General features: G+C 43.8%; 1 protein-coding gene across 1 annotated transcript in view; it reads left to right on the top strand.

The window, feature by feature from the left end:
• Nucleotides 1–14,079, top strand: part of Cracr2a (calcium release activated channel regulator 2A) — a gene marked incomplete at its 5' end in the record, with an annotated part of 70,912 nt that overhangs the window by 12,435 nt on the left and 44,398 nt on the right. The window contains 3 exons of the mRNA XM_058572367.1: nucleotides 8,036–8,126; nucleotides 10,652–10,747; nucleotides 12,574–12,761. Coding sequence (XP_058428350.1) covers nucleotides 8,036–8,126; nucleotides 10,652–10,747; nucleotides 12,574–12,761 — 375 coding nt within the window. The remainder of the gene's footprint in view (nucleotides 1–8,035; nucleotides 8,127–10,651; nucleotides 10,748–12,573; nucleotides 12,762–14,079) is intronic.

Genomic DNA, 14,079 nt, shown 5'->3' on the forward strand with positions numbered 1-14,079 from the left:
AGTCTAAATCTGCATGTGTCAGGAAGTAGGCCCAGGAATGAGTATCATAGTGACATCCAAGGTGATTCTAATCAGACAGGCTGCAGACCATGCTTCAGGACATACTGCTCTGGCCTGTTCTTCCAGAGGTATCAGCCTGCAGAAGGTACACCCTGGGGTGCTCTTCCAATCTGTCATTTTAGTCCTGTTTATAGGATAAAGATAAAGAGTTCTTGACGAGGACTCTCAATGAGGTGATGACTTAATCCAACACATGCATTTTATGGGCATATTATTATCCAAGGCAGAAGTACACTGTGAACAAGGCCCTGTGAACAAATTGAAGGGTGAGGGCTGTTTGTGCTCTGTGCACACCACGGGCATGATTTGTAAACCTGACTAATGAAAAATGGTTTGCTTTATAGGATGGGAGAAAGCCGCAAAGTTAGTTTATATCAGACAGCAGAATCTAATTAGGAAAAAACCATCCATCTTGAAAATCCAATTGGCAACTTCACAGCCTTTGCAGAATTTTCTACAAACTCTGTGGTTTCCTTTCATTCATCTGTAGTGTGTGTGTGTGTGTGTGTGTGTGTGTGTGTGTGTGATAGAGAGAGAGGGACAGAGAAAAACAGATAAGCGATACAGAGTCATAGATTGCTTTCAGAGGAATGCAAAAATCCTAAAAACAGGATTTCTCTGTTCACTGTCTATAGACTGAAGCTTCCTGAAGAAGGCAGCAGGGGGCAGTGGTGAGGCCGAGTCCCTACTTGCCATCCTCATCCCAAAGCTGGCTGAGGCAGATCTGCTTCCACTTTCTCTTTGAGAGTTCCACAGCCCAGGGTCCTCACTCTGTTCTGTGGCTGGCATGATCTTGCCCCTCTTCATCCCAGGCAGTGCACTTGGTCAGCCACGTGCCTTGCTCTGTTCAGGCTCATTCTCCAACTGACAGATTCCAGATGGAATTTGGGACACTGACAATCCTAAATGCAAATGTATGGAGTTGTCAGTTTTATACCTTTGGACGCTTAGGAAAACACTGGGATGCTATGGATGGAATTGTGGAACATGGAATCATGGGACCTGGAGTCAAGACCTGGGTGTTCTCCCTGCTCTGGCCCTTGGTGATTTGATCACTTCACTGTTTTACCCTCCTTCACATGCAAAAAAGAAAAAAAGGGGGGGGGGGTGTTGGAGATATATGAGCTTTAGAAGCTCACCATCTATAATGGAGAGGAATGGATCCCCCTGCCTTTGCATTTGTCTCTTGCCAATCTTTACAAACCAGGAACCACACTGATCAAACAACTGCCCACCCCCAAAGAGACACATGACATTAGAATTACAGCCGTCCAAGGCCAGAGGCCACATCTGAAACTCTGCCTTGGGTTCAAGCTCCTGAAATGTGTAGAGAAAGCCACCTCTTCCTTCTGAGATCAAGGTTACCCCATTTATTTAGGAAGGAAATAATTAATTTTTTCTTGGAATGATATACAGCAGGTGGCCCTTCTATTCTATAGGGTTCTCAGACCTGGGAAGGCCTCAACTGCATGGCTCTTTGTATTAGCTTGCTTTGGAATTACCTAGAACCCAGGAGAGGACTGGATAACTTCCTGAGACCTTCTGAACTCCCAACAGATTTTATTCATAAGTGAAGGCAAAGGAGAAAAGAAACAGGAACAAAATATTTTGACCAACCAGTATTCTGTAGCAGGAAGGCCTTGGCCCATTGCAGGAGCTGGAGCCCTGGTGGTGTTGAGTACTAATAATCCTCAGTGTGCAAAACACTTTGTGAAAGTTAATTAATTTTCACAGTTCCTGTGGGAGGCTGGCAAGGTAAGCTATTGCTAACTGCATCTCACCTTCCAGTTCTTTGCAAATGATCTTTAAAGGCCTCTCAGAATCTAAGCCTTTTATTTACATTATGGAATCATGATTTCTCCATCCCTACTTCCTTCTCACGCATTCCCTCCTCAGCTCCCCAGTAACCCCCCTGCCCCCCACACACTCATGGTCAGCCTATAGAGATGAACGTTTACAAGTGCTTGACATTCCCAGGTGACATTTTATCCTCTGAATTGGACCCAGGATTCTGCCCTAGTTTCAGATCTGTCACTCCTTGTGACATTGTCAGTATAAAACTGTTATTCCTTTCTCTCACCTGTTGAAAATCTCTTTTTTCTGGACTCAGCATTTCTTAACTTTTTCGCTAAGAACCCCACCATCCTCCCTACCATCAGAGCAGGGGGATCTCTCCACTTCCTTCCAGCCAGGTTCGGAGGTCACGGGATTACTGTCAGCCAGAACCCAGGCAAGCACCTGTCTTGATGGTGTGTGACTTCTGCCCATCCCTTCCCTCCCTGTTGCACTGGACTTGGTGTTCCAAGATGCTAGATGCCTGGTGTGCAGGCACCGTGACTTAAGTCTGCACTGTCTTATTGAGTGATACTTTAAGGAGGAGTTAATCAACATTTTAGGTGGTGATTTATCAATCTCTTCTTTCCATTTTCAGTCTCCTTGACCTTGGGTTTTCCACCCCTGTGTCTTCTGTCTGCTGATGCCACACCACTCCTGCACACATTTCTTCATGTCATGTGTGCCAAGCTAATGCAGGATTATCTCCAGTTTATATTTTCTCCTTGGGTTGACATCTAGTAACAGATGAGTAATAGAGATTTCCAAATGGGGTCAAGAGGCCTTTGAGAATCAGAGAACTTATTTAATTAGAATTTGTTAAGTGTATTTTATTACCTATTGGGCTGGACACTTCCATATTCATTATCTTCCTTAATTTTCACAAATTCTTTCTAAAGCAGATATTATCATCTGAATTTTTAGATATATAGAACCTTGGCTTACTGAGATAATGCATCTTGTCCAAGATCAGAAGGCTTTTAAATGTCAGAACCAGGATTTGAACCCAGGTCTTCTAATTCTGGGTCTAATGAACTCTGAAGCAACTGTGTCAGCAAAGGGTTCTGATCTAAACTGCTATGGAAGGTGCTATAGGAACTATTCAGCTATCATGGGAGAGAAAAAACAAAGGAGGACAGAAATTAGTGCCTATGACTATTGCTAACTCTGGCTACTTCTCTGCACACTTGACTTTCTCTCTTACTGAGAACACATGTCTCTTTCACTCCCTTTTCTTAATATCTCTTCTGTGTCTCCCCCTCCTCATATAATTCAAAATGACTGGGGTCAGATACCAAAGATTGGGATAATTAGACACTGGGTGGGTCAGGAGTTAGAGGGAGTATTTGGTGAGAATGGCTAATAGAAGACAGATTGAGAGTTATGCCAGGCATTATTAATTGATAGCACAGATAGCTGTTCTACAGTTTGTTGTCCTTGTCTTATTTGATATTTTCACCAAAGTATGGATAAGGGAAAATAAGGGAGAATGTTTTATAGTAATAAAAAAATCCCATCCAAATAGAAAATGCAACATATATAAATCTTTATGTACCAAATGACATAGAAGCAACATGCATAGGCAGAAACTTTTAGAAAAACAAAGAAAATCTGATGAAAACAAGACTTTGGAAGACTTTAACAAACATCTCAGATTTGACACATTAGCCAGGCAAAACACTCAGGATATAAAGAATTTAAAACCATCAAAACAGTAAGCTTAAGAAATGAATATAGAATTGCATGCCTTACAAATAGAATTTGTATTTTTCTGACAGAATTTATTAAAAAATTGATTAATTGTTTCTAGCTACAGAAGAAAAGTCAATAGATTTCAAAGTGTAAATACCTTACCAGAATATTCTCTGACTATGAAACTAGAAACCAATAGTTTGTACATTTAAAAAAACACTCTTCTAAATAATTCTTGAATAAATTAAATTATAAAAACCATACATTACTTAGTGTACATTCTGAGTGTAAGCCAAATTTGCAATATCAAAACTGGGGAGGCCATTGAGCACACTGGATGGCCAGTTGGGATCCACTTATATAATGACAAGCTGTAAAAATGGACAGACACTAGTGAACATGAAATCTAGCAGAAATGCATTTGAGACCATCCTCCATGTCCAGAAAGCTAACAGCAGGAGCACACGTGGAGGAGATATGATGCAGCATCACCATCTGTAAAACAAAAACAGTCACATGGGTGTAAGATTTAGAGGTTTTAGTTGACAAATTGGTTAAGCATTCATCAGCTTTGACATGCTACCAAGAAAAGTCAATTTGATTTTAGGCTGCATGGGTAGATAATGTGCCATCTAGAACAAGAGAGACAATTGCCAGCTCTAATCAGACTCATGCACTGGGCATTCAGTGTGGGTTCCATGGCTCAGCAAAGATGATTAGAGCCCATTCAGAGAAGAGCGAAGGCAATGATATAGAGACTTAAAAAAAAAAAAAAGAATCTGAGACACAGTTGGAGGAAGTAGTAAGTTTAGCCTGAACCCAAGGCAGCTCCTTGAAGTCTTGATGCTATTCTCAAACATATGAAGCACTGTTATGCAGAAGAGGGGTAAGGTCATGAGAAGGCAGATTTCTATGATCCAGAATATTCCAAAGATGAAAGGAGTGCATGAAGAGATAGCAAGTTCCATATTGCTGGAGGTGTTCTTACCAAATTGGGTGAACACTTGATTGTGGCAAGGATTTTAACACTGGAAAAGAGAGGTGGTTGGACCTTGCAAAACTCCCAACCCTGAAATTATTCAATTCCCCTAGAATATGGTATTCCCTCAATATGGCCCCTGAACTTCTGAGTCTGGTACCCCAAATTGCTAATTAAGCAGAGTCCAACATTAACATTTTTCACACATGAAGGTTTGAGAGTACATGACTGATAGAGATAGTCTGAACCCAAGTGAAACCTGAAGAATTTGGGAATACTGAAAATTAAACATCTGGTAATCAAATGAAGACACTCAACAGGAGTTCAAACAAGGGTTTGGCGAGGGTCAGAAGGATGGGAGCAATCCTCCTGGAGAAGACTACAAAGTCTGTGCTGGTATGCATTAGGCAACATGAGTGGTTTTAGAAATTGTGGTACAGAGATTATCTATGATATATATAAATAAGCAAACATGATGGTTCTCTCTCCTTTGATGGCAGGATGTGGCGTGCCTGGTTGGAACACTGCATGCCAGGTGTGCAGATCCTTTCAGAGTGTCTCTAACCACTGCTGCTTTCACAGCCCCTGCAGAGCTCCCTGCTGACACAGGCTTGCGCTCTGCAGTTCCAGCTCACACGCAACTTGCGTCTCTAATGCATTGCTCTGACAAGAGCTTTTATTGACCGAGCTTTTTCTTCATTTTCTGATTGCCCCTGAGCCTTTCCAAACTCAGCAACCCTGTTATTCTTGAAACTAAGACCTTCTTCCTCTCAGAGAGCACTGTTCCCTTGCCCTCCTCAGCTCATGATAATAATCACAAGAATAAATAACCCTGTAAGTTTATTTAGGACGCGGTGTTTCTGACCACTGCACATCCACTTTACTGTTTATCCTGACAATGTCAGGAGGAATGCAGGGCAGGTGCTACCTTCGATGGCAAGAGGTCAGAGCACTAGCCCAAGGTCACGTGGAGGAAATGAGCCAGTTCTAAAATCAGAGATTAGGATCCAGGACTTGTGACTGACCCCTGAGTTGGCTCAGTGACGCAATTGGTGGGAGTAGCACCTTCGTGTTCCATGTTCCTGGGACTGACATGTTCTAACTCAGGCTTGTCATGATGTCATTTAAGCCTGCAGAGTTTCCCAGGAGACTGGTATTTCCAAAGGCTTGGTTCCACATTTGAGTCTGGCTGAGCCCAGGATCACCAATGCCCACATAGAATCCCAGGGTTCCTTGGCTGTAGAGAGGCTTTTTGAGCAAGGGCTGGCAGTAGACACCATTTAGAGACTCTATCTGCTTTCCCTCCATTTGTTTATAATGGTTTGTAAAATAATTTAATTCATGACAAGCAAACTGGCATGTGAACGTGAAGATCAGAGAGAGTGTCAATTTAATCAAGTGAACCTTCAAGCAAAATTAATAGAAGACTTTTAATGATATCATAGAATTAATGTCCTGCATGGTTATTAGGCATAAATGGTAAACAGTTTACATGAATGTCTGTAATTAGCATTGCTTTAGCAGAGCCAAATCAATTTTTAAGTTGCTCTCATCTCACCTTATTAGTTCTCCAATATTTATATAGTTGAAATCACTAGCTAAAATTTTCCTTAATACCCTTTGCTACCTAGCATCTGAATTTCTTCAAACATGGAAGATAGTTCCAGGGACCAAAAGAAAACCATCTTGCTTTTCAAAAGTTTCTTCCAACTGTATCTGTTTCTGACTCTAAAATGTGTATATTCAATAGATTGGCTTTTTCTTCTTATTTTCCCTCCAGGATTTCCTTTTTAATTGTCATGGGTTAGCTGAAGCAAATATAACAATCTTGAACACCTGTCATTTATCAAGAAGAGGTGTCTTACTCTTAGCCAAAAGATACTTGTTACATCAAGGATAACAAACACATTCATAAAGACAGGGTCTCAGTTCATGGAGGTCTTGGAGGACGTCCATCTTTGCTGAGCATACCCAAAGGCCATTGAGGTACAACTTCTGAATGTTAAGTCTAGTTTTGAGGGTACAGCCAAGAATGGCTACTCAGAGGTTGGTGCTCTATTTTGAATGAACTTGACTATAGAGACTCACACCAAGTTTTCTGAAGAGCTGGAAGAATGCCAGTCAAAATGGCACCATGTTCATTTCTGAGTCTGAGCATGTGGTGCAAATGTACCCCCTACTGGCAATAAGAGAAGAAGGGGCAGAATTGGTCTGTGATAAAGCCTAGAACACAGGGAAGGTCTAGCTCTGGATTAAAGTCCCAGGGTGGACAGCCATCATTTTTTGTTCAGAAATCTTCCCAGTACTTCTTAGAACTGGGAACTAGGGCCATTTTCTCAATTATTGAAATCTCTTGGATTGGGGCAGAGTGGGCTTGCCATCATTAGCATTTATAATGGCAGATGACAAACTTTGGGATGTGTCTGTGCATGTGTGTTACACATTCAAAATAGGCCTTAAGAGCTATGACGTCAGCCTGTTCATGGAACCAGGAGTTCTCTTGATTGGAGGGGAGAGGTCAGGGAGTAGAGGCCCAAGAGAGGTGTATTCACTTCCTTGTCAGAGAAAAGGTATAAAAATGTAAGTACTTGGATTTTTTGATGCTTCTTATTATAACTTCTAGTTTCAGGCCAAATGGTGATGTTGGGTCCTTCCTGTTTTAATTTGTAAGAGCATTAGAAGGAGAGCCTATTGTTAGGAGAGAAAGGAGAACCAAAAAAAATCATTCCTGAGGAAGACCTGCAAACCTCATCCCCACAGCTTTGTCTTTTTCTGTAGAAGCAGAGTTCCCAGGCGCTCACTTTCTGTCCTGGGGGCTCTTCAGAGCAGGGAGAGGATGGCAAGAGTGAAAGTAGGCACGAGGACATGGCATTATCATCACCAGCCTTTAATCCATTATCATACAAGAATTATGGATCTCACAAACTTACACACACAATTTCAGGGAGAGTCTTCTGACAGAGCAGTGTCAGATAGTGCTGATGTAGACAGGTAGAGAAATCATCCAAACTGGAAATGAGGTAAACCAAGACACTGAACAGGAGAGAAGCCCACACAATGTAACTTCATACTGTCCCCAAGTACAGGGATCAGCAGAAGGAGCAATGGTGAGTTTGGCAAAGGCTGGGGCCTTGAAATAAAGCAGAATACAGGGAAGATTGGTCCAAGGAAGCTTCACTGAGAAGCATCTGGATCAGCTGAGAGTGGTGCCTGGGAGATGCAAGGAGGAGAGGTCCCATGACATCTACCAGCAGTCAGAGTAGGTCCAGCTGGGCCTTGGTGGTCTGCATACCTTTTAGGTCAGCTGATCCCAAGGGACTGATCCTGCAGCCATGGCTGACCTGATCTGTCAGTCACCCCCACCACCCACAGCTCCAGAAGGAGCTAGTGTCTGAGCTCTTGGAATTATCACTGTGGGATAGGGGATCTCGGAGCAGACCCCATCATACTCTCCTTTTGCTACCTCTGTAGGAAAATCGCTGCTTATGATGAAGAGATCCAGCATCTCTATGAGGAGATGGAACAACAAATCAAAAGCGAGAGGGAGCAGTTTCTCCTGAAAGTGAGTGTCCACTCCCTGGGCTTAGCCAAGTTGACATATTCACCACCCCTGAATGTAAGATTGCAATACTCCTGTTGGTAATGCTACTTTCTCTGTTTTATTTTTCCCCGAGGCATTTGTCACCTTTGAACATGACATATAATGTAGTTGTTTATTTTTATTGATTGTTGTCTATCTCCCTCACATGTAAACTCCACAAAGCAGGAATCTTTTATCTTTTACTTACTAATGTCTCCTCATTTCTTAGGTGATGCTTAGAACATAGTAGGTACTCAACAAATATTTGTTGAGTCAATGAATGAATGGGCTGGTGGATGGATGGATGGATGGGTGAAGGGATGGATGACAGGGCAAACTTTAGCAGCTGAAGTAGCCTGGAGATTGGGTTTGACATTGACTGGCCCCAAACCTGTGTAGCAGACTCACTCAAATACACCAGTCCATTTTACTCCATGCGCCAACAGGACAACCTTTGGAAATTAGACTGCTCATTCTTTTCCCTTAGACACCTAGAAAATGTAATAGTCAAGGAAAAAACCTCAGATACCATGGGCGAAAATGTGAAGCTCACATCCCTTGTTCCTAGTCTGACACATACTTGGATCTTACCAAGTCCTGCTGTTTATCTTGGGAGGTCAAGACTGGTGAAGCTTTCCCTTACCAAGCTCAGCAAGGTCTTTTTGGAATATGTTCATTAAAAAAAAAGAAAAGAAAAGCTGAGGGCTGGGGATGCAGCTCAGTGCTAGAGTGCTTGCCTAGCATGCACAAGGCCCTGGGTTTGATCCACCGCACTGAAAAAGAAAAGAAAAAGAAAAGCTGTGGAATAACAGCCTCCACTGCTTCTCAGCACTGAGCCTGGGCTGTTGTCCCAACCCCTTCCCTTGGACCAATTTCTAATTTTATGCTGCTTCAAATTATCCACACCATTACTCCACTTATTATCACAGATGTCATTCAAACTGAGAGAAATTGGAATGCTTTTCAGAAAAATCCAGCCATGTTCTCCAACCGTAGCCCCTGGAGGCTTGTCAATGTGTTGGACCACCCTGATTTTCTTTTAGAGCTTGGAAACCTCTGCCTGTCCCCGGTTGTTGAATGTGCGTAAGCACTGCTCACACCCTTTCATCAGCAAATCTAAAATAGTCTCTGCAACAGCAACTTCCCCTAGCCCCTGTGATAGAAGAGCCAACTCTTCATCCCAAATGACATGAGATATAGAGGGGACAAGCTCTGCAGGCATTTTGCCCCCTCTACCTGGTCCATGCCTACAGGCTGAACGCATATTTCAGAAGCTAATGGTGGGCCTTGGCGAGGAGGTTGGGAGTGGACAGAGGTCAGAGGAAAAATTCAGGAACAAATTAGGACCATTTAGGATCTGGCTTATGATACCATGCCCCTTAGCTGTCCCCTTCTCTCTTCTTGAATCCGAATACCCAGAAACCTCAATTCCCATGAACATGGGAACTCTTATGATGTCTTTGGTAGTGCTATTAAGCATTTAGATACATGAACTTCTGCCAGGCCATAGAGTGAGGATAGTGATATCACAGTTTATGACATTGTGGACAACCCTTAACCAGGTTTGGATCCTGGCTCTACACTTTCCATTGGGTTTAGTCAGAATGAAAGTTAGTTTTTGATCACTTGTACCTCCAACTCCAGACTGAGAGTAGCTTGAGCATTTTTGTTTTTACTCCGTGAGCAGAGAAACGATGATCCAGAAGAATGATGCAATTTAATCGGGAGATTCAAGGGCTAAAGCCAAGTCTCCTGAGGTCCCACTCAGGGCCCTTCCACTAGACCTGGCTCTGTTGAGAGTGTCAGGCATCCCCACACACTTTCCTCTCTATCCCATAGCCAGCTCCCTTTACACCTGAATCATTAGGGCCTCAGCATCTCTGAGTGGGGAAGTCCAATCTAAGGCTGGAGGGGAGGGGGTTGCTGAGCTCAGAGGCAGAGATATCACAAGCAGCAGGGCCTGGGAGACTCACTCACAATGGAAAATAGTGAGGACTCAGACTCTCAAGAAGAAGTGTTTAGAGAGTGAGGATAAGGTTAAGTGACCCAATGGCAGTGCCCCATGTGGAAAAGAATCTCCAAATTGGAAGGGATTTTTGAGACCATCTACCTCCCCCGCCTTCTACCCACAATTTACAGATGAGGAAAGAGAGACCCAAGATTTCAGTGAGGACCCTATTCTTCCTGTCCAGTATTCCACCACTAATTGACACTGGGTCAATTTGGGGGGGGGGGTAGAGGAAAAGTGGTGGTGCATGGGTGTGGGACATGGTCACACTTGGTGATACTTCACATAGCGCATCACTGAGCTCTTGTGCTTTCTCTGTCTCATGATTCCTTACTGATAGGGCAGGCAGGTCACCAAAGCCCTGGAATGTGGTAGAAGGGCCTCAAAGTACAAAGGGGCGGGTGGCCTGTCCTGCTGAAGAGTAGTTTCAAGTAGAAGGACAAGTCTACAACCCAGGTGCACTGTGTGCCCCGTGCATCCCCTCTACCTTATTTGGCAGGACACGGAGAGGTTCCAGGCCCGCAGTCAGGAGCTGGAAAAGAAGCTAATTGCTAAGGAGCAGGAGCTGGAGAGACTCAACCAGAAGCAGAAAAGGGTATGTTTTGCCAGTGTCCTCAGAGTATCAGGATCTTTCTTCCACCCTTGTCTCTGGCTCTAGCTTGCTTTCCCTGCCATTCACTTATAAACTTTTAAATTTAATCCAAGAAGAACCATATGAATGTACAAGGTAGCATTAAAAGTCCCAGGGAAAGCCTTGCTGATCCCAGGTAAAGCCTTTACTTCTCCAATGCCAGGTGTTTAATTTGAAAATATCACTAAGAATTCCAAGAGGAAACTACAGACATTTTCATGTAGTCATGCCCAGGGGCCATGAGAATGCCAAAACTTGAACTTATTTGGAAAAGGGCTTCAGACAATTTGCTCCCCTCCAAGATGCCTATGGACATCTCTGGCTTGAAAAGGCTCTTCAAAGTTTAGTGTGTCCCTTCTCTGCCTGCCCACACATCTGGGCAAAGTTCTTTAGGCTCCATAGCCCCCATCACCCTGCAGGATGGATGCAGGCACAGACACTCCTCTCTGACTGCCTGACCCTCCAGGAGGCAGACTAGATGGTGTGCTATTCAGGACAGTGTCATTGTGGCTGGGGACACCTGGCTCACAGCCCCAGGAAGACTGATTGCTTAGGAGAGCCTCAGGCTCAGTGGCCTGCTTTCCAAAGTAAGGGCTTATGGGGGAGAGAGGCTAGGATGCCTCTGGCCTCCTGTCCATTTTGCCTGGTTCTGGAAGGAATCCAGCCCTGGAAAGACCCAGACAATTTGCTTCCCTGCAAATAGAGAGAGCTATTTTTAGCGATACATTAAAATAAGCTTAAAGCCACCCCTGCTAAGGCTGGGGACTGTGGCTGCTGCCCAGCTTTGAACTTGGGTTTCGTTCTTTCTGCAGCCAGGTGATGTTCACTCCAGGAACTGCTAGTCCCCTTGCCAGTCCCCGTCCACAGCAGCACCTTGCTTCTCCTACTCTTCTGCCTCCCCCACCACAACACATTACATCTTAGCAATTAGATTTATTCCTCAAATGAATGATTGCCACTCAATTTAATTACTGCATGCTTGCCTGATTACACAGGAGCCTTTTCAGTGTTGCACAAAATTCCTTGTTGTTGCTTCCTCCTCCCTTTACTGGCCACATTCATTAAAGGGGATTTATTGATATATTCGCCTTGGTTGGCCGATTCCTCTGGTGAGAGGGTTGGAAGTCCTGCAAAGCATCATTCCTAGCTGAGCGAAGCCAAAGTTATCAAAATACAGGGTTTTTATTTGCTTTAGGGACGTGAGAAAATGTGGGATCTATGTGACCAGTTTTAGTTATTCCCTAAGAGTTTCCTGGGTTTCTGGAAAGATTTTTTTTGACAGAGATTAAAGGAACTGAACTTATTTAGCTGAGAGATAACAATGGAATAAACAGATTTACTCTCAGCGTTCATAATTGGGAAGGATGGTTTTATGAAGAGCGCCACTTAACTCTGTCAAGACCAAGGAAAAGAAATTAGCTTAGAGGACAAAGGGATTTAGGTTAGATCTCAAGACTATTCTGACTTTGGGATGAGAGACACAGATGGATTATGGAATTTCCTTTGCTAGTGGTCCTTTTGAACGGAGCAGTCCACGCCCCTTGCTGGCATGTTTAGTGGTCCTATGAAGACAGGGGAGAGAAGAGATGTGCTCCAAAAGCTCCTTTCTCAGTGCAGGAGTGCCTGTGTGTCAGTGAACAGCAGAAAATGCTGATTTAGGCTGGGGACCAAGGAGTGGGGGCAGTGATGGTCCCTGTCTGCCCACCCAGGAAAGCAAGGAGAGGCCTGGGCAGGTGGCTTGCTGATGATGGTGGCTTGTCACTTCCCTCTGCTTGAACGTTCCTTTCCAGCTGGAAGGCCAGTGCACAGCCCTGCATAACGACAAGCACGAGACCACGGCTGAGAATACCAAGCTAAAGCTTACTAACCAGGAGCTGGCACGGGAGCTGGAGCGGACGGCCCGGGAGCTCCAGGATGCTCAGCAGCAGCTGGAAATCCTCCAGCAAGAGGCCTGTAAACTGCAGCAGGAGAAGGAGCTGTAAGTACCATTTTGTACCCTCCTGCTGTTCTCCCACCCCCTTGACTGCACGTTATCTCCCCTCTTAGAGACTCCATATCCTTGAGCTCTTTCTTCCCTGATTCTTCTCCTAACACCCTTCTAGAATTCAGAGACTGTGAAGCAGTCTGTGCCACGCATAACCTGGGATCCACAAGAAACAGGTAGCCCTCATCTCAGTAAACTGATTACGTGGCTAGAAAGACATGCTATTCCACCCATAAATGTGCAGCATTCTATTCAGATGTCAAAGGAATTGACAGACTTCTGAAGTCAGCAGGCAATTTGATAGGTGTGTGGCAAGTCTCTGAACCGGTCACTGTAGTTCTGCCCATTTTCTCCTAGCAGTGTTCTTCTGTGAGCCCAGTGGGCCCAGTGCAGGGAAGCCCACATCTCTCAGGTCTTGATTTGCCTGTGGACTCCTTTTGGTCTCTGACCATTGGCTCAGTTGGCTAAGCAAAGGCACACCTGAGTGGGAACCAAGGGATGGATCTTATATTAAGCTAAAGGGATTGCTACAAAATCAGTTCTTTATCTTGTCTTAGGCATGTTAGGTGTTCCAAAAAAAAAAATGTATTTTGAGACCAGGGCAGAGATATCTCACTTGTTTATTTGCCTGCTCATTTATCAACACATTCATTGACTTTTTCATTTGACAGACATTTATTGCAAACTGTTCCATGCTAGGTATCACACAGAACCATTAACATACTCATTTATATTAATAATTTGACATCATCTCATTTGATCTTATAGCATCCTGATGTGGCTGGTACTATTATAAATTCTGATTTACAGATGAGGAAACCAAGGATCAGAGGTTTTCAGTATCAGCCTCAGGATGCTGAGTGTTAGACACACCCTGCTGACACCCCCAGAAAACAATGAGCCAGCCAGAAAATCTTTACACAGGAGTGGGACTGGCCATCATTCACTTACTTACGCCTGCATTCATTCTGCAAAAAGTCATTGTGTGTCTGGTCCTGAATGGTGCCAGTGAACACTGAAAGTCTTATTCCAGAGAAAAGTCCAGTAGTGTTTACTAGTGCCTAATGCTTTGCGTATGTTTACACCCCCTATTAAGTGAAAGCCCTCACTCTATTTGTCTGACCACTGCAAGATTCCGGTGCATAGGCCTAAATCAAATGTGCCTAAATCAATTTTGTTCAACTGTGGAATCCTGTACCATTTGGATAAGGATGCAAGGAAGGAAATGTGTTTGGACTGGAAATTTTACCCTAGTAAGAGATCTCCAATTTGAACAAATAGAACACTCCCAAGTAGTTGACTTAAAACAAAG

The sequence above is a fragment of the Marmota monax genome, unplaced genomic scaffold (assembly GCF_021218885.2).
Source record: "Marmota monax isolate L192 unplaced genomic scaffold, Marmota_monax_Labrador192_F-V1.1 WCK01_AAM20220418_F8-fsc00356, whole genome shotgun sequence".
Taxonomy (NCBI): Eukaryota; Metazoa; Chordata; class Mammalia; order Rodentia; family Sciuridae; genus Marmota; species Marmota monax.